Consider the following 20,490-nt stretch of genomic DNA (forward strand, 5'->3'; position numbering starts at 1 on the left):
GAAAACCAAGTTCTTTGCTGTCAGGTGAACGCCTGTGGGCTAATTTTTGGGGCCTGTACTGGCCGACACTTACTTCTGTATCCTGTGTATGCCTAATGTACCTCCAGCCACAGAATACAAAGTTCTTTGCTGTCAGGTGAACGCCTGTGGGCTAATTTTTTGGGCCTGTACTGGCCGACACTTACTTCTGTATCCTGTAAATGCCTAATGTACCTCCAGCCACAGAATACAAAGTTCTTTGCTGTCAGGTGAACGCCTGTGGGCTAATTTTTTGGGCCTGTACTGGCCGACACTTACTTCTGTATCCTGTAAATGCCTAATGTACCTCCAGCCACAGAATACAAAGTTATTTGCTGTCAGGTGAACGCCTGTGGGCTAATATTTAGGGCCTGTACTGGCCGACACTTACTTCTTTATCCTGTGAATACCTAATTTTTCAGACTGGCATTGAAAATCAATGGGTCTGTAAACTTTCCGCTAAATTGTGGAACGGATGTGGACCCATTTTACAGACATGTGAATGGACCCTATATGTATTTGACATGTATTTACCGGCTGCTGTCAGTTCTGGCTGATTTAGAAAAAAAAAACATTTTTTGGGCTGAAAAAAAAAAAAAATTTTTGGCAACTTTTCCAATAGCAATACTTCTGGTATATCAGTGTCCATTTTGTGGGACTATGTGTGCACAGCTAGTAAGTATTTTGTGACTGCAAATATGACCTGGAGGTTTATAATGTTCACCTGCCATTAAAGTGAAAGGGGTCCGCCGTGAACTTGCGGTTCGCGAATATTTGAGAACGTTTGCGGATGGTGTTCGCAAATCGCCCCATCCGATGTTCGTCCATTACTAATTAGCAACAGGGTACAGTCATAGGACCAACAAAAAAAGTCGCTAACAAAACTTTTTTTTATAAATGTTACTAACAAAATGTAAAAGTTGCGCACTTTGATCAGTGGCAGTGTAGCCATAACAGAAATGCCATTAGCAATCTTTAATGTTGTGTATTTCTGAATAGTAACATGGTATAGCCATGCAACAGAAATGTTACAAAAAAAATGAAAAAGTTTGTGCAACTTGATTAGTAACAGGGTAGTCATAACAGAAATGTCACTAGCCATCTTTAATGTTGTGCATTTCTGAATAGTAACATGGAATAACCATGTAACAAAATGCAGAAGTTGTGTACCTTGATTGGTAACAGTGTAGTCATAACAGAAATGTCACTAGCAATCCTTAATGTTGCGCATTTCCGAATAGTAACCTGATACAGCCATGTAACAGAAATGTTACTAACAAAACTTTAAAATTGTGCAATTTGATTAGTAATAGTGTAGTCATAACAGAAATAACAGTAGCAACCTTTGTGCATTTCTGATTTAGCAGCCCGGGTACAGCCATGTAACCAACAGAAATGTTAACAACAACTTCAATGTTGTGCATTTCTAATGTACAGAAAAATAAGGTATAATAGAAAGACACCCACAACTTTCAATGTGGTGTATTTCTAGTAGGGATAGACCGATTGCACTTTCCCGATATATCGGTATCGGCCGCCTCCCTCGCCTTGGACAGCCTTGTCTGGAGTAGGGACTATTCTCGCAGGAGTGTATCACAGCCATACACCCACCCACAGCAGCCCGGTGCCAGCCAGCCACCCACATCCACAGGCCCTGTACCAGCCAGCCACAGGCACTGTACCAGCGAGCCAGCCAGCCACCCACAGGCCCTATACCAGCCAGCCACAGGCACTGTACCAGCCAGCCAGCCACCCACAGGCCCTGTATCAGCTAGCCACCCACAGCCCCTGTGCCAGCCACCCACCCACCACAGGGTACCAGCCAGCCACCCACCACAGGGTGCCAGACAGCCAGCCACCCACAGACAGGATGCCTGACAGCCAGCCACCCACAGAAAGGGGGCCAGACAGCCAGCCATGGGCACTGTACCAGCCAGCAGCCCACAGGCCCTATACCAGCCAGTCACCCACAGCCCCTGTGCCAGCCACCTACCTACCACAGGGTGCCAGCCAGCCACCCACCACAGGTTGCCAGCCAGCCAGCCACCCACCACAGGTTGCCAGCCAGCCAGCCATCCACCACAGGGTGCCAGCCAGCCAGCCATCCACCACAGGGTGCCAGACAGCCAGCCACCCACCACAGGGTGCCAGCCAGCCACACACCACAGGGTGCCAGCAAGCCAGCCATTAAGCATTAAACAAAAATGAACATGTTCAGTATCAGATTTGTGTCAAAAATTTTCTTTATTTTTCAAAACTTTAAATGTACAAAATATCGACCGATACTGATACGTTGTGACCAAAATATCGGTATCAGCCCTGAAAAAACCATATCGGTCTATCCCTAATTACTAGTAAGTAAAAGTCATATAGCTAAAATAAACAGACAACTTAGTGTTGTGTATTTCTGATGCGCAGCAAAACAACCAGAAAAGACACAAAATAATCTTCCACATTCAAGGATGTAGGAACCCACACAAATCTGGGGGGGACAGCATTTTTACTCGCCAGGTATATGCGCGCAAGCCCCTTTCAATGCAGAGCGCCACAGCATTGTCCCCAATCACTGCAGAGCACCACAGCATTGTCCCCAATCACTGCAGAGTGCCCACAGCATTGTCCCCAATCACTGCAGAGCACCACAGCATTGTCCCCAATCACTGCAGAGTGCCACAGCATTGTACTCCAATGATTGCAGAGTGCCCACAGCATTGTACCCCAATGATTGCAGAGTGCCACAGCATTGTACCCCAATGATTGCAGAGTGCCCACAGCATTGTACCCCAATGATTGCAGAGTGCCCACAGCATTGTACCCCAATGATTGCAGAGTGCCACAGCATTGTCCCCCAATCAATGCAGAGACCAGCGTGCGTGCTCCCTTCAACCCAATGCACTTACCTGGCGGCGGCTCGGCTATCGGCGGCGGCGGGAAGGTTAGCGGCTTCTCCCTCGTCCTCTTCTGCGGTGGGAACCGGCGGGCGGCCTCTCCTCTTCTCTGCAGCGGGAACCGGCGGGAAGGTGAGCGGCGGTGACGGTGAGTGACTGACGTACGCACCGGCACCGCCCCCATTGCAACGTCATGGATCGGATGTTCTGGATGATGATTGGTCCAGGCTGGAGACTGGACCAATCACAGCCAGGACATCACGAAGGTGGGGGTGGCCAAGCGCTCTTTCCTGCGCCCAGGTTACGCCCCCAGAAGGCAGCAAATCGGCGCCTTTCTGGGTCGTAAACCCCACCCCCCCTTTAGCCACCACATAGGCTGGAACACCGGCGACAGGGGCGTTGCTAGGTGAGAAAAAGACCAGGGGCTTCAGCCCAAACCTAAATTTGATGACCCTGCCCACATTTTAAAGTAAGTCCCGCCCAAGCTCCACCCAATGCCCCATCATAAAATTTTATAAAATGTGACCACACGCATGTTAATCTCTCAACTTTCCAATCTCCACTTTTACTTGTTACTCTTCCCTTAAAAGCAATTGAGAGCACCAATTATGGCAATCAGGGTGTCCTATGCAGAAGCCTTTCTGGAGGCTCCTATGGAACTGCTTAAGTCATTTTCGAAATAGCAGAGGTCCCAGAACATCCACAACACACAAGAGAAATTCATTTCCCAATAGCCTAGATGAAGCACCAACACCAAATCTTTCCAAATTAGCTGTAACCAGAAAATGGTGAGTCAGTCCCTCTATGACTTCCTGGCAAAGTTGAACATCAAGAGCTTGTTCAAGAAACAATGCACAAAACAAAATGTTACTTATCTGACATCACACTAGCAAAAGGTGAATTCTAATTGGTTGTCACAGGGTTTAGGGTGCCTTTGTACAGTTTCAGTAAATTAGGTTGAAAGGCTGCAGACATCATACAGGAGATGGTCAGAGACTGTGGATGTGATACAAGAGATGGTCAGAGACTGTGGACGTGATACAAGAGATAGTCAGAGACTGTGGACGTGATACAAGAGATGGTCAGAGACTGTGGACGTGATACAAGAGATGGTCAGAGACTGTGGACGTGATACAAGAGATGGTCAGAGACTGTGGACGTGATACAAGAGAGGGTCAGAGACACTGGACGTGATACAAGAGAGGGTCAGAGACACTGGACGTGATACAAGAGATGGTCAGAGACACTGGACGTGATACAAGAGGTGGTCAGAGACACTGGACGTGATACAAGAGGTGGTCAGAGACACTGGACGTGATACAAGAGATGGTCAGAGACTGTGGACGTGATACAAGAGAGGGTCAGAGACACTGGACGTGATACAAGAGATGGTCAGAGACACTGGACGTGATACAAGAGATGGTCAGAGACACTGGACGTGATACAAGAGATGGTCAGAGACACTGGACGTGATACAAGAGGTGGTCAGAGACACTGGATGTGATACAAGAGGTGGTCAGAGACTGTGGACGTGATACAAGAGATGGTCAGAGACTGTGAACTTGATACAAGAGATGGTCAGAGACACTGGACGTGATACAAGAGATGGTCAGAGACTGTGGACGTGATACAAGAGATGGTCAGAGACTGTGGACATGAAAAAATAGATGGTTAGAGACTGCAGACGTGACAAAAGAGATGGTTGGAGACTGCAGACATGACAAAAAAGATGGTTAAAGACTGAGGACATCATACAGGAGATTGTCAGAGACTGCGGACATGATACAAGAGATGGTCAGAGACTGCGGACATGATACAAGAGATGGTCAGAGACTGCGGACATGATACAAGAGATGGTCAGAGCAGTGGCGGCTGGTGCTCAAAATTTTTTTGGGGGGGGGGGGGCGCAAACAGAAAAATGTAATAGACATTGCTTTGCGGCAAAAAACGCTGTAAAAAAATTGCGTGACTTTGGAGGTCCCAAAAGTGTGAAAGGGGCCTTCAGTAATTAAGGCATAGTGTGCCCCCTTTCAATGCAGAGAGACCACAGCGTGCCCCCCTTTCAATGCAGAGAGACCAGTGTGCCCCCTTTCAATGAAGAGAGACCAGCGTGCCCCCTTTCAATGCAGAGAGACCAGCGTGCCCCCTTTCAATGCAGAGAGACCAGCGTGCCCCCTTTCAATGCAGAGAGACCAGCCTGCCCCCTTTCAATGCAGAGAGACCAGCATGCCCCCTTTCAATGCAGAGAGACCAGCGTGCCCCCCTTTCAATGCAGAGAGACCAGCGTGCCCCCTTTCAATGCAGAGTGACCAGCGTGCCCCCTTTCAATGCAGAGTGACCAGCGTACATGCCCCCTTCAATGTAGTGACCAGAGTACATGCCCCCAATGCAGTGACCAGTATACATGTCCCCAATGCAGAGATCAGCGTGCGTGCCCCCTTACTTACCTGGAGCAGCAGCAGCAGCGATCGGCTCCTCCTCAGTCCCCCGAACGGCTTCTTCTGCTCGGTCCCGGCGCGTCTCTTCCAGTACTTCCGGTCCCGCCTCCTCCTGGGCCAATGGCATGGGGTTTGCCTTGCGGCCAGTCAGGAAGCGTGTATCGGACGCGCTTCCTGATTGGCCAGGAGGAGGATCGGTGTGACAATAGCGAATTTTCATTCGCTATTGTCACACAATGGGTGGGCTCGGGACGCACTGCTCTGCGCCCCGAGACCACCCTTTCCATGAACTGGCTCTAATCAGGTGATGAAAAAAAAAATCCCCCATTGAACTCCATGCGTCCGGGGGCCCCTGCTTGCAGATTGATACAGGAGAGCATTGGGGGGGGGGGGACTGGAAAGAATTAAGGGGGGGTTTGGAAAGCATTGCAGGGGGGTTGGAAAGCGCCAGGGTTGAAGAGCACTGGGGTGGGGGGCAGGGAAACCCAGGGGGACAGAGAGAAGGGGGGGGCTGGAGAGCAATGGGGGAAACTGTAGATCACTGAGGTGGGGGGGGCAGAGAGCATGGGGGGGGGGGAGAGCTGAAAACCACTGTGGTGAGCTGAAGAGCACATAGGGGGGGGGGGCAGGAGAGAGGGGGGCTGAAGAGCACTTGGTGGGGGTGTTGGAAAGTGGGGGGGTGTTAGACAGCACTGGGGGGCCCAGCCAGCAAAAGAAGTTGTATAGGAGGGGGATGGGGCAGCTGCATATAGAGGATTTGATTTTTCCATATTCCTTCTGCAGCTGCTGAATGCCTGCAGAAGGGAGAGGAGAATCAAGCATCCAGCAGCTGCAGAAGGAATATGTAAAGATCAATTCCTCCATACGCAGCTGCCCCTTCCCCCTCCTATAGAGTCACATAGGGAGCCTTGCTTTGGCACTCACCTGCTGCCATCGCCGTTGCCGCTGTTCTGACAGAACACCACCTCTGATCTACAGCCGGAAGAAGAGGGAGGCGGAGCCGATTCTACGCGCCGAGGAGGCATTTAAAATCCTCCGCCGATCTGTGCAATGAGAGCCTCTCCTGCTGGTCACGTGACGAGTGACATCACTGGTTGCTAGACGCGTCGCCAGGCGATACTAGCAGCCAGTGTGGCAGGCCAGGCAGGAGAGGGGAAAAGCATGTTAGACAGTGGACGGACACTCGGGGGTAATTACAATAAATCATCCACACGAGACTTGGGACTTTTTGCGGGCACACTCGGGGCTATAGCCCCGGTCAGCCCCCCCCCCCCTGCCGACGCCACTGACCGGCGATGTACTAAACTGGGGGGGATTTCACCATACCTGTCCCCCCCGCATTATTTCCTGGGGGGGATGTGTCCCCCCCATCCCCCCCGGTTCCTACGCCCATGTCCACATTGTGTATTTCTGAGATGCAGCCAGACCAGGCATAAAGTCAGAGTCATGGTGAATTCAACAAAAAAATTGCCAGCAGAGGGCTAGATTTATCATAGGCATAGCTTGGACTCTAGATACTAAAGTTTTATCCACCAGAGGAAAACCGGGGAAGTTCCAAATAATGGAAGTCTAAGGTGGGTGCATACACCACAGTAGTAGTATCTGTTACCCTACCATTGCAAAAGTATGAGTAGATGTAGTTATCCCACACACTGGTGGGAGTGAGTCCAAGTCTCCCAGCATCTAAGGTCTTAACGAGCACAGACCTGGAAATCAATAAGGTCAGCCTCAGGAAGAGTCAGAAACAATTTTCCATCCTGGAGATACGAGCCAGAATCATAGCAGCTGGCCTAATATATTTAGATTATCTGGTGTGCATTGCTGACCAGGGAAAAATCTGTGGTATTACTCATGGAATCTCCCGGTTCCTGCAGACCAACTTACATTCCATTTGATTAACCCGTTAGGAATATCTAACTTGTTCAATTGCAGAAATAACCTGTAAGAGACTCTGTGTGTCTAACAGGTGTCACCCCTTCACTAGATTTACCCTCATTAATGTGCAATAGGGTTTATAGTGAGAGACCGGCAACTTAATGTTGCAATAACCACAGCATCTCCTTAGTTAAAAGGAAGCTGTGGAGATTGGTGTAGCTGAAGCTTCTGGGTTACTTGTTCCCAGGCTTAAGGGAAAGGATAGTAGCACCCTCATTAAGGGAGGTAGTACTATGACTAAGCCCAAGAAACCACCTGGCTGCTATAAGGGATACTGCTGCTAAGCTCCCAAGGGAAAGGGAAGTACTCACCACTGTTGTTTTACCCCCTTTACAACAGCCACATGGCTTGCTTTTCTATCCTCAAGGTCGCATGAGGAGAATAGTGGCCAAAATCAAAATCACCCCTTCGCAAGTTGCTGTCCCGACTAGGGAGCTGCAAAGTTAGGCTGTGTGCTTCACACTGCAGCAGCACCTTACACACACACACACACCTTCTGGTATCCCACCTTTTTTGAAGGGTGTGTGTGTGTGTGTGTGTGTGGGGGGGGGCTAGCAGCCTTTCTCCTCTTCTTCTGTTCCTCTAAGGCAGTGGTTCTCAACTGCTGTCCTCAGGACACACTAACAGGTCACATTTTTGGTATTACCTTGGGGAGATGCAGACTAGAATACTGCAATCACTGAGCAGCAAATGATATCGCCTGTGATGTATTTCAGTTACCTTGCAAACCTGTCCTGTTAGTGGATCCTGAGGACTGGAGTTGAGAACCACTGCTCTAAGGAATTCTGCCATTTTCTGAACTCCCCTCAGAAAAGCCACTTACCTGGCCCCCGATTTCCTGTTGCCTGCAGCCAACTGTGCCGTCTTTCAAACCTCCTTCTCCATGAGGTGGGTCCAGATGGGGTTCACACTCTTAGCAGCCTTCTGGCTCTTGGTAGCTGAAGAGCCTCTTACTTTCCTGCCGCTATGTGAGTCCGGCGTCTCCTCTGCACCATACACCCACTCCTGGATCAGGCTGGGCGTGCTCGGCCTTTTCCCAGTTCAGACTGGAATTTCCCGTTTCAGAAATTGGCTTGGAGTGCACTGAGTCCTCCCCTCATCGCTGCGGATGTTATGCAGCCGGCCCTTCACAGCATGGCGCCCACTGTTTGCTGGGGAGGATAGGAGGAGCCCCCCGAGCTGCTGAGTGAGGCAACAAGCAGAGGGACCATCACGCTGTGTCCGACTTGCCTGTCCCACAAGAGGCGACCTGTGAGAAGCCCAAAAGGCGTGCAGGTAGAGTCTGGTCTTCTGGTCAGAGAAAAAACAAATGTATCGCTGTAAGAGAAACACAATACCGAGGGACAAGGGGAAGGGTGGGGCCTTTTACCAGCTGTGAACTGATTGTGTTTCCTGTAGGATGGAGCTGCTCATCTCTCGTGTGTTGCCGCCTTGGAAGGTGAGAAGATTTGATGATTGACTTTGTATTATTTCATTCAAGCCCAATAGGAGAAAATTGTTCAATGTACAATTTGGGACGTAGCAGCTCCCGGCCCCCTAAGGCCCACCTGTATTCTTCTACTGTGCAAAACCATTACACAGAGCAGGTAGGTATAAAATGTTTGTTATTTTTAAAAACTAAAAAGTGAACCTTTAGAATCTTTAGAATCACTTTAGCCACTTCAGCTCCAGAAGATTTTACCCCCTTCATGACCAGGCCATTTTTTTGCTATTCAGCACTGCACTACTTTAACCAATTGCTGACCGCCCCATGCAGATTTACTGCGTCAGGGCAGCTCAGCTGCACATAATCAGGTAGATCTACGTTATTATGTGCACGTGGATTAGGCGGCGCGTGCGTGCCGCCTGAGCCGTGCTCCCGCTGTGATTAGACACAGTGGGAGCCAGACCGCGGAAGGAGCGGCGGCAATTCGCTGCCAGCCTCCCGTAATCTTCACAGAAATTTACAGAAGACCCACCTGCCAATGTAAACAATGCAGGCTAGTCTTCTGTCACAAAGGCAGAGAGAGATCAGGAGTTTCAGCTGAGCTGAAACCCCAATCTCTCTATGCCTGTCACAACCCCCCCCCCACAGTCAGTAAGCACAAATAGGCATACATTTAACCCTTTTTTTTACCCCCAGAGTTAACCCCTTCCCTGCCAGTGTCATTAATACAGTAACAGGGCATATTATTAAGCACTGATTACTGTATTAATGTCACTGGTCCCCAAAAAGTGTCAAAAATGTCAGTTAGGTGTCCGATTTGTCCAACGCAATGTCGCAGTCCCGCTAAAAATCGCTGATCGACACCATTACTAATAAAAGCAAAAAAAAAAAAAAGTCCAAAAATCGATCCCGTAGTTTGTAAACGCTATAACTTTTGCGCAAACCAATTAAAATACGCTTTTTGGGATTTTGTTTTTACCAAAAATATGTAGCAGAATACAAATTGCCCTAAACTGATAAAAAATTGGATTTTTAATTTTTTTTTATTGGGAATGTTTTATAGCAGAAAGTAAAAAATAATGTGTTTTTTTTCAAAATTGTTGCTCTTTTTTTGTTTATAGCGCAAAATCTAAAAACCGCAGAGGTGATCAAATACCACTAAAAGAAAGCTCTATTTGTGGGGAAAAAAGGACATTAATTGTATTTGGGTACAGTGTTGCATGACCACGCAATTTTTTGTTAAAGTAACAGTGCCGAATCGCAAAAAATGGCCTGGTCATTAAGGGGATAAAACCTTCCGGGGCTGAAGTGGGTAACTGGCAATTGCGTGGTCATGCAATGCTGTACCCAAACAAGATTATATAATTTTTTTCCCAAAAACTTGTAGTGGTATTTGATCACCAATGGGCTTTTTATTTCTTGCGATATAAATGAAATAAGGCAGAACATTTTAAAGAATATATATATTTTTTACTTTCTGCCATAAAACATATCCAATAAAAAAAAAAAAAAGTAATACCTTCAAAAATATTTGGCCAAAATGTTTTCTGCTACATGTTTTTGATAAAAAAAAAATCCCAATAAGTGTTTATTGATTGGTTGTTACGTGAAAGTTATATGGCAAAAAGAGTAAATAGTAGGATTTTAAATACCCCTCCAGTGATCACACACGTACACTTAAAGCGGAGTTCCACCCCGCACCGTCACTTCCTCCTTGCATTGACTCCTGGGAGATGAGCGTCATCGATCCCAGGAGTCAATGCGCCTGCACCGGAGTCACTCGTCACTTCCGGTGCAGGCACGTCATTCCCTGCCGAACAGCTTCTGGCCAGAAGCTGTTCAGGAATGGCGCGCCTGCCCCAGAAGTGACGAGTAGGGTATTCTGGGACTCCGAAGTCACCGAAGAGGACACAAAGAGGGACGCTCCGGCTTCAGCTGCCCACACCTGAGATGGCAGCGCTGAACAAGACATTTTCAAAGTAAGTATTTCTTCTTACAGGTAAGTGAAACAGGGGACAGTTCAGAGGCTATTGTTGCTTAAATGCACTAGCCCTGACTGTCCCGGGGGGTATTTTTAGGTAAAAAATTTTTTTTAGGGTGGAACTCTGCTTTAAGTACTCTCTGTAAGAAAAGAATATATACAAAATCTTTATTTCTAACAATAAAATATTTACAAAAACATATCAAAATGTCATAGTTTGCATAATGATACCAACAATCATTGCCTGCTACAAGCATGCATGGTTGTTGATCGAGATAAGGAACTACGGTCGACGCGTTTTGTTGAAAGAACCGCTTCTTCGGAACCTCGCACATCATCAAAGAAATGGATTCTAAGAACAATATGTATATATATATATATATATATATATATATATATATATAAAACAGACAAAGGGTTTGGGGGGGGGGGCACACCCTAAACATGCATTTCTAAAGCTGGTGCTGCTATTAAGACCAAAATGCATATATATATATAGTATATAGAAAATTTACTGAGTTAACAATAATAGCCTGCAGCCACTAAAAAGAAAGACAATTCATAACAACCAATCATAAAATTAATGCAGCGTTGGTATTGAATGTTAAATTGCAAATAAATACAATAAATATGTAAAAAATACATCAAGACAGTAAAGTCACTGCGTGCAAATTTTGCAAAAATATTGAGAATTGTATATTAAACCATAAAGTGCATTGCAGTATAAACCATATCTGTGATTATAAAGGTGCATACACTAATACAAATGATTATAAAGTCCATCCAGTTCAAAGAAAGGTGATAAGACGATCTCTGTGTCTTATGAAAAATCCATCACAGAGCAATGTGCGGAATCTCCTTAGATATATTATCTATAGTGTTATCACTGGTGTGTGTGACCACCATTGATGTGTGAGGAAAGGATGGGGCTTACCAAAAAAAAAAATTGGACCCAATAGAGCTTTACACTCTTTGGGTTACTCACGCATATAGATGTAGCAGGATTCCCAGACGTTTTGCTGGATATGGGTCCCCCTTGGTCACCGGGTGCAACAAAAGTACCTTTGTGCATGTTTCTCCAAGTGTGAGCACTGAGACAATGACCAGTCCCATATATTTGGTTTGTTTTGTATTTATTGAGAACTTGGAAGGTAGAAGGGAATTAGTGGGTCACTCCTTTGGCTCAACTATGCATAATTTGCTAGGGACAACTAAAAAATGCTGTTTGGCGCTGACTTGACGCTGGCTAAATGCCGGTCAATGCCGGTTGACGCTGGTTAACGCTGGCTTGCCGCCTGTTAACTCCAAACTGACTTTTGGACTGCTCTCTCACATAAAGAAGTCCTCTTGAGCTCCCTTAAGCACTTCTTGCTGGGGTAGCTACTTGTACTACTGCTTCACTGCTAGACACTTCAGGGCCCACACGGGCACCCTCTCTCACCTATCTTCAGGGCTTAGACAATGGCACCCCCTTTCTCTAAGCCTTCTCCACAGGTTAGCTGGCTCCCGGGTCCCTCTGACCTTCTGGAGTGGTCCCCTCTCCTAGGCAGACCCCTGGGCGGTTTTCGAGTACTCACTAAACTGTTTTCCTGGAAACTTCTGCCCAGCAGCTTCACTCGGTCCACAACACACTGGATCCCTCTCTGCAGCTCAGCTCAACCTTCGTCCTCTAGCTCGACTGTCAAGGACACCCTCACTTGCGCTGACAGGAGGAGAGACAGCCGTCACCACCCTCCTGGGACTCTGCTTCCCGCCAAAGATGCTCTGTCATGTGCTCAGACTTATACCCCCTTCCAGGGTGTTTTGCGGCAGATTTTGCCCTCTGGGATAGATACAAGCCCTGATGTGCTATTGGCCGGGTTTCCTCCACTATCCAATAAGAGCCCTCATTGGAAACAGTGGGGAGACTCCCCAGACTCAATGGACACACCAGGAAACACATGAAAACCTAAATAAATGATCAGGCCCCCCTGATATGCAGACAGGGCCACCTATATGCTCTTTCCTAGCACCTACCTAGGAGGGGTTACATCGAGATGAATAGTTGTTACAGTGTCTCTGACACTGGAATGCTTTCAGTGATCCTCAACAATCTCCAAACACCTCTCGTCAACCATGGATAAGTATCAATGGATGTCCTCTTGGGATTACAACCGGGATGTCCTCCACATAAGCTCAATGAAACAAAAAGCTCACATAGTGTGTACCAATATAAAAAACATTTATTCTAAAGTAGGAACAGTTACATTATCCAATATAAAAAAGCGATTGTAAGTAGTATGTAGAATCCTGGACAAATAAAAAGCAACACCTGCAGCTGTCCCGGCGCGTTTCGTCTCATCAATATATAACCACAGAGGATAGCGCACACATACAAAGGGAGTAACTTTTAAATATTACAAGGCTACTGAGACCTGATCTAAATAAGTAATAATGGGGATTTGATCACACCATATGGCCAATTTGGACATTTTCACTTAGGGGTGTGCTCACTTTTGTTGCCAACTGTTTAGACATAAATGGCTGTGTGTTTAGTTATTTTGAGGGGACAGCAAATTTACACTGTTATACAAGCTGTACACTCACTACTTTACATTGTAGCATGAGGCAAACACAGCCACTGGATATTGTCCTTTGTATATGCCTTATGTTTATTGCATGTATATACCTTTAAGAAACAAGTGTTTGGAGTGTGGTTTATGTGGAGAGAGTGAGAACTCTTTCACTTGGGACTATCATATGTCTGAGCAATGTCCCTCAGGAGATGGGTGGGGGTTTGTTATTGTTACATACCTGCCTCCTATTGTCCTATTGTTTGTCTGGCAGACTAAGGTTATTATGGGATGTTCAGCTCTGTGTGTGGAATGTCTCGAAGAGGGAGGGGTTTTGGCTGAGTGTAGATCCCTGTGTTTTTCAATAAACAAAGCAGTCTAGTTTTGACCTTCAAGCCATGTGTCGTCTGGTTATTGGAGGGTTGGGAATATTATACGCTACCAGGATTATTGTATGCTGTACCTGCCTATTGGGATTATTACCTGTTTTCCTGTCTATCAGCGGAGACCCTGTAGATTGAACTACCCCTCCGCTACATAGCAAAGTGTCATTTCTTCAGTGTTGTCACATGAAAAGATATAAAATATTTACAAAAATGTGAGGGGTGTACTCCCTTTTGTGAGATACTGTGTATATATATATGTATGATTTACAAAACACCAAGAAATATAGTTCATTTATAATAATCATTAAGTTAAAGAAAAACATAATAGCTTTCCCCAAGGAGAATCTAGGGGCGGGGGAGGAGGAGAAAGAACAATATATGTAAATATTATACCTTTTACCTGAAAGGTTTTGATTCGTATATTTTTCACTAGACCACACAGTATATAGAAATGTACTGGAGGTAGGTATAGTCTCGCCGGCCTGTGGGAGAAAGATCAGCCTAAAGGCGAGCACACTATAGGAAAATCGGGCAAACATTTCCGTCCAAAGAATTTTCGTACGATTTTCGTATAGCGTGCACACAACTTTCGAAAAAATTCTCTAAGGGACAATCTCCAAAATTTTTCTCGAACGGAAAAAAACAAACAATTTTCGTTTAGTGCCGGTTCACACTGCAGCGGCACGACTTCGGGAGCGACCTGTGAAGTCGCGTGCACAAATAATGCGCGTGCATAAAATGAATTTCTATGCAAGTCGCTCCAGATCGCCCCGAAGTAGTACAGGACCCTTTTTCTAAGTCGGAGCGACTTGTGTCGCTCCTATTAGAACCGTTCCTGTACTACACAATGGACCGCGACGGCCCGCGACTTGTCAGGCTGACAATTTGCCTGACAAGTCGTACTAGTGTGAACCGGCACTTAATGTGTACTGTTTTCGTACAATTTTTGTGCGCATGATCAGAAACAATAAACAACAAACAAAAAAAGCCTTTGTCCGACGTCAATTTTCAGACAAATTTCCTTTCATCGGTTCCAATTTGCTGTGAAATAACGAGGAAAATCCTCAAAAGATCCAAAATTGTATAATTCCTACATGTGCAAATAAAGCAATAAATAAATTCATATACATATAATATTAAACAAATATACATAAAGTGCCAAGTGACCACAAAATGAATCCTTATAGTCTGCAATGACTATATATAAAGGTGCACAGTGAAAACAGTCCTGGTAAATATATAGTGAGGTAAATGTTCAAAAAATTGCTCAGACTGTGGAACACTGGATGATCTTTGTGCTTCACTCCGTGCTCCCCTCTTGTGTCCCCACTCACCAGACACATGGTAGGGATGAGCAGCACATCAAAAAAGGTTCAGCAGTGAAGTATCTATTCCTATAGCTCCTCCTGTAGTAGTAGAATACTGGATGTTATGGATTCCGGACTCTCTCTATTTCCATGGCTCCCCATGTGGATGCTCAGACAAAAGGGAACGCTCCATAGTGTAAAACTGTTTACCAATTTTATTCAAATAAAATAATCCACTTACAGTTTAAAATATCAAAGTTCCGCTTGCTATGGCCGTGGTGGACGCTGCCTTAGTTTGCGTCCCAACCACCGGGAGCTGGATATGACGTCAGACGTACGAGTGTCAGCTTTACGCGTTTCGTCCCTCCCACTGGGGATCTTCAGGAGCTTCTATAGATGTGATGAGAAGTGTGCACAATGTATGAATGCGGGTAAAAATGATATAGTGTAATACAATAGGACTCAACTGGTTGTGGAGTTTAACCACTTGCCGACCAGCCGCCGCACTTTTACTGCGACAGGTAGGCTCTATTACGCGAAACGACGTACCTGTACTGTAATAGCCAGTGGGGCTGGGGAGACTATACCACAATGGTGAATAAATTCCACCAAAAGAAATCTCCATTTGTATGAAAAAAATGATAAGAATTTGATATGGGTACAGTGTTGCATGACCGCGCAATTGTCATTCAAAGTGTGAGAGCGCTTAAAGCTGAAAATTAGCCTGGGCAGGAAGGGCGTAAAAGTGCCTGGTAGGCAAGTGGTTAAGCAGCATTTAGTGGCAGGAGAGTTTAGAGGCAGGAAAAAAAAAAAACACTGCCAGTGCGTCCAGGAGCAGCAGAGTTTTGGCAGAAAAAAATGCTTGACGCTGCTAAATGCGTCTAAACACTAGATGCGTTTAGCGCTTGAGCGTCAACTCATACTTGAGCGTCAACTCATATTATCAGCAGCCCTGTGCATGGTACATAAAACATGCAGTGTACATACAATTAGGAAAAGTGCTTGGAGCCTGGGAAAAAGTTTTAATCCATGTCTCTTTTTTGCAAAAAAAAAACTTGAGCTTCTAAAAATTGTACACTTCAGGACCTTAAAGTGGAGTTCCACCCAAAATTGGAACTTCCGCTTTAAGTAGTCCTAACCTTCTGACATGCCACATTTGGCATATCTTTTGTTTTTGAGAAGGCAGCAAGTACATAGTGTTAACAGCTATCCACTCCCACTTCCACTTGGAGCGCCGCGGCACCCCGAGCGAAAGTTCTCCTCTTCCCCTCCCTCCCTGCAATCTTCTGGGACACGTCAGAGGTTTGCTGGCCAATCAAGACAAGCCGCAAGCTGTCACAGCCGGGTGCCCACACTAGTGATGGCGGTGCCGCCAAGAGCAGAGGGAGAGGATCGAGGCTTCGGGCGGCCGCATCGCTGGATCGTGGGACAGGTGAGTTTGTGTTTATTAACCACTTCTGGCCTGGAAGGATTTTCCCCCTTAACTGATTCCGGACCGCCTGCCACAGTTTTACTGCGGCAGGCAGCCCCTGCTGTGCGAACCGACGTAGCTTTACATTGGTCACGCGTCTGCACCTAGGGGACAAGCGCGCGCCGACGCCGGGACGCTCCTGCCCCCACTCAGCAGTGGGGACTCCGATGCTTGGGGTAGGCGGCTCCGATTGCCGCCTGACACCCACGATCGCTCCCCGCTGAGAGAGAAGATTGGTCAGCTATTGTAAACACATCTGACCGTTCTTCTCCCTGAAATGATCATAGAACCCAAGTGATTCTTCTATATAGGATCACAGGTCGCTATGATCATTTCACAAGCCACGCCCCCCCCCCACAGTTAGAAACACGCCCCTAGGCTCACACTTAACCCCTTGATCACCCACTGTGTTAACCCCTTCCCTGCCAGTGTCATTATTACAGTAACAGTGCTTATTTTTAGCACTAATTATTGTAGTAATGTCACTGGTCCCCCCAAAAGTGTCATAAATATCAGTTAGGGGTACAATCTGTCTGCCACAATGTCAAAGTCCCACTAAAAATTGCAGATCAACGCTATTACTAGTACTAGTAAAAAAAAAAAAAAAAATGACATAAATCCTTCCCGTAATTAGTAGACACGATAACATTTGCGCAAACCAATCAAAACACGTTTTTTTGCGATTCTTTTTACCAAAAATATGTAGCAGAAAACAAATTGGCCTAAAATTTTAAAGTCGCATCAAAAGTTAAATCAAAGTAGTTGTATAGATGGGAACCGGAGCCTTTGAAATCAATGGGCTGTGACTTGTCATGCGACTTTGTGTGTCCAAAGTCGCAAGACAAGTCGCACTAGTGGAAACGTAGCCTTTATTTATTTACTGGGCAGGAACCTATGATCAGCTCCTCCCATTCTTTATACGCCCACTGGTTACACAGAAACAGTGCCCCTCCCTGGAAGTTATGTCATTAGCTTTCAGTAACCACACCCACTTGCTGCACTTGGACGCAGGAAGAGGAAGTGAAGTCATGTGACAGCACTGAACACTGCAAAATAGAGGGAGAAAAACTGGGATTTTATCATTGTGACACATAAGTCTGAACTCCGCTCACATTAATGATTGCAGGGGAGAATTTAAGGTGTTAGGCTGGACTTCCACTTTAATTTTTACAAGCAGAATGTTGTAGAAAGTATTGTATGTTTAAAAAAAAAAAAAAAAAAGAAAAAAAAAAGACAATACAAGTATTGTATGTTTTTAAAAATTAATAAAAATTGTTATTTATAAAAAAATTAATTATTTATAAAAAAAAAATAAAATATGCAAAATGTTATATTTGCCTGACTGATAACAATTATCCTATATACAGTATATATATATATATATATATATATATATATATATATATATATATATTTTTTTTCTTTTTTTTTTTTTTCTTTTAGCCTTAACCATAAGTAATATATAAAATGTTTACAAAAAAAAAAACCTCTATACTTTCCTTTAAATGTTAATTTATACATCTTTTTCCAGGTTTGGGGCTGGACGTGACTGCTCCCTCTTCTCAAACAGCTTTATTTCAATCTCGTGTTGTTTTACCATGTACTTTCCGTGTGAGTACTCCTCCTATAAACCAGCAGTTCTTGGCGATAATCTGGTCCTTTGGAACAAAAGAACTGCTGAGATTTGACAATAAGGAGAAAGTGGTTGGTGAAGGGGTGTCTTTCGATGAGCAGGCAGCCAAACAAGGAAATGCATCGCTGACCATTCACAATGTGACTATCGCCAACCATGGGACCTACAAGTGTTTAATCATCTACAGTCCGGACAGAACATCCAGGGACATTCAGCTCAGTGTTCACGGTAAGGAAAAAAGCATATTTTACCCTCTTCACTTACTTTACATGATAGGAGAAAGCCGCAGCGTATTATCTTCCATTCCTTCCTCAGAAAAGAGAAATGACAGCTCATACATGACCCCTCAACCTAGTCTATGATCAGCTACCTATCCATCTCATCTCTTTAGTCCGTGACCAAACTCTCCTCTGGTTCCTCTCCCAGTGGAACATGTTGAGCTGCCTCTCCTCTCTTCTCTCCACAAATCAGCAACTCAGCTACTGCTCTGCCTTATGTGTCTCCCCTATCCACAATGAACTCCCACTCCACCACCTTCCCCTACAGCCACAATCATTTTTCCCTCTGCCTCCAGTTTTATTCAGACCCCGTCTACCTCTTCCCCACCTAATGATCCATAACAAGTGTCTCCAAACTTTCTAAACAAAGGGCCAGTTTTCTGTCCTTCAGACTTTACGGGGGCCAAACTGTGGTAATTGGGAGTAAAAATTGTCCTGGCATTAGTGGGAGTAAACAGTACATCTTTGGCATAATGGGCAAGAATGGTACACCATCGTTGGTGTCAGTGGGAGGTATAATGCTTCATTGTTGGTGTTAGTGGGAGGAATAGTGCCCCATTGTTGGTGTCAGTGGGAAGAATAGTACCCCATTGTTGGCGTTAGTAGGAAGAATAGTGCCACATCCTTGGTGTTAGTGGAAGGAATAGTGTCCCATTGTTGGTATCAGTGGGAGGAATAATGTCCCATTGTTGGTGTTAGTAGAAGGAATAATGTCCAATTGTTGGTATCAGTGGGAGGAATAGTGCCCCATTGTTGGTATCAGTGGGAGGAATAGTGTCCCATTGTTGGTGTTAGTAGAAGGAATAATGTCCCATTGTTGGTATCAGTGGGAGGAATAGTGCCCCATTGTTGGTATCAGTGGGAGGAATAGTGTCCCATTGTTGGTGTTAGTAGAAGGAATAGTGTCCCATTTTTGGTGTTAGTAGAAGGAATAGTGCCCCATCCTTGGTGTTAGTGGAATGAATAGTGCCCCAATTGTTGGTGTCAGTGGGAGGAATAGTGCCCCATTCTTGGTGCTAGTGGAAGGAATATTGGCCCATTGTTGGTGTCAATGGGAGGAATATTGCCTCATTGTTGATGTTAGTGGAAGGAATAGTGCTCCATTGCTGGTATCAGTGGGAGGAATAGTGCCCCATCATTGGTGCTAGTAAGAGGAATAGAGCCCCATCCTTGGTGTTAGTGGAAGGAATAGTGCCCCATTTTTGGTGTCAGTGGGAGGATTGGTGTCCCCTCGTTGGTGTTAGTAGGAGGACTAGTGCCCCATCCTTGGCATTATAGCCCCATCCTTGGTATTAGTGGAAGGAATAGTGCTCAATTGTTGGTTTTAGTGGGAGGAATAGTGCCCCATTGCTGGTGTCAGTAGGAGGAATAGTGCCTCATCCCTGGTGTTAGTGGGAGGAATAGTGCCCCACTGTTGATGTCAGTAACAGAGATTATGCCCTATTGTTGGTGTAAGTGGAAGGAATAGCGCTCAATTGTTGATGTCAGTGGGAGGAATAGTGCCCCATTGTTGATGTCAGTGGGAGGAATAGTGCCCCATTGTTGGTGTCAGTGGGAGGAATAGTGCCCCATCCCTGGTGTTAGAGGGAGGAATAGTGCCCCACTGTTGATGTCAGTAACAGGAATTATGCCCTATTGTTGATGTTAGGCTCGATTTACACCCATGTATGTTTTTTGAACGTGCCTTTTGCTGTGCTTTCCACGTTTCTTTACTGCGATTTTGACGCAATACGCATTTTTTTTTATGCTTTTATGCTGGAAAATTGTGCAGATTTAAAGACACAAATCGTGGCAAAATCACAGTATAAATGCAATACTTGCATTTTGGATGTGGGTCCATTGAAGTCTATTACATGCAAAACGCTGCATTTTGCAGGAAAAAAAGTCCCCGACCCTTTCCAAAAATGCAGAGGCACAAAAATGCATTGATGTGAACGTGTTCCATAAGAACCCATGTTAAAAAAATGAAATGCATTCCTGCAAAAAGCATGAAAAAACACATTAGTGTGAATGGAGCCTTAGTGGAAGGAATAGTGTCTTGCATCAGTGGGATTAAAAGTGCCCCAAGGACTGGAATAAAGGAAGGCAAAGGGCTGCATCTGGCCCCTGAGCCGCTGTTTGGAGACCACTTGTCTACAATACAGTAACGTCCACTGGTGCTCTTCTACAATCAGATC

General features: G+C 45.6%; 1 protein-coding gene across 1 annotated transcript in view; it reads left to right on the forward strand.

The window, feature by feature from the left end:
• Positions 1-20,490, forward strand: part of LOC309558531 (uncharacterized protein) — a gene marked incomplete at its 3' end in the record, with an annotated part of 160,454 nt that overhangs the window by 49,787 nt on the left and 90,177 nt on the right. The window contains exon 2 of the mRNA XM_082261611.1: positions 17,934-18,263. Within this exon, the coding sequence (XP_082117737.1) occupies positions 17,934-18,263 (330 nt within the window). The remainder of the gene's footprint in view (positions 1-17,933; positions 18,264-20,490) is intronic.

This window comes from Pelophylax lessonae (genome assembly GCF_965119305.1).
Source record: "Pelophylax lessonae genome assembly, chromosome: 6".
In the NCBI taxonomy this organism is placed as follows: domain Eukaryota; kingdom Metazoa; phylum Chordata; class Amphibia; order Anura; family Ranidae; genus Pelophylax; species Pelophylax lessonae.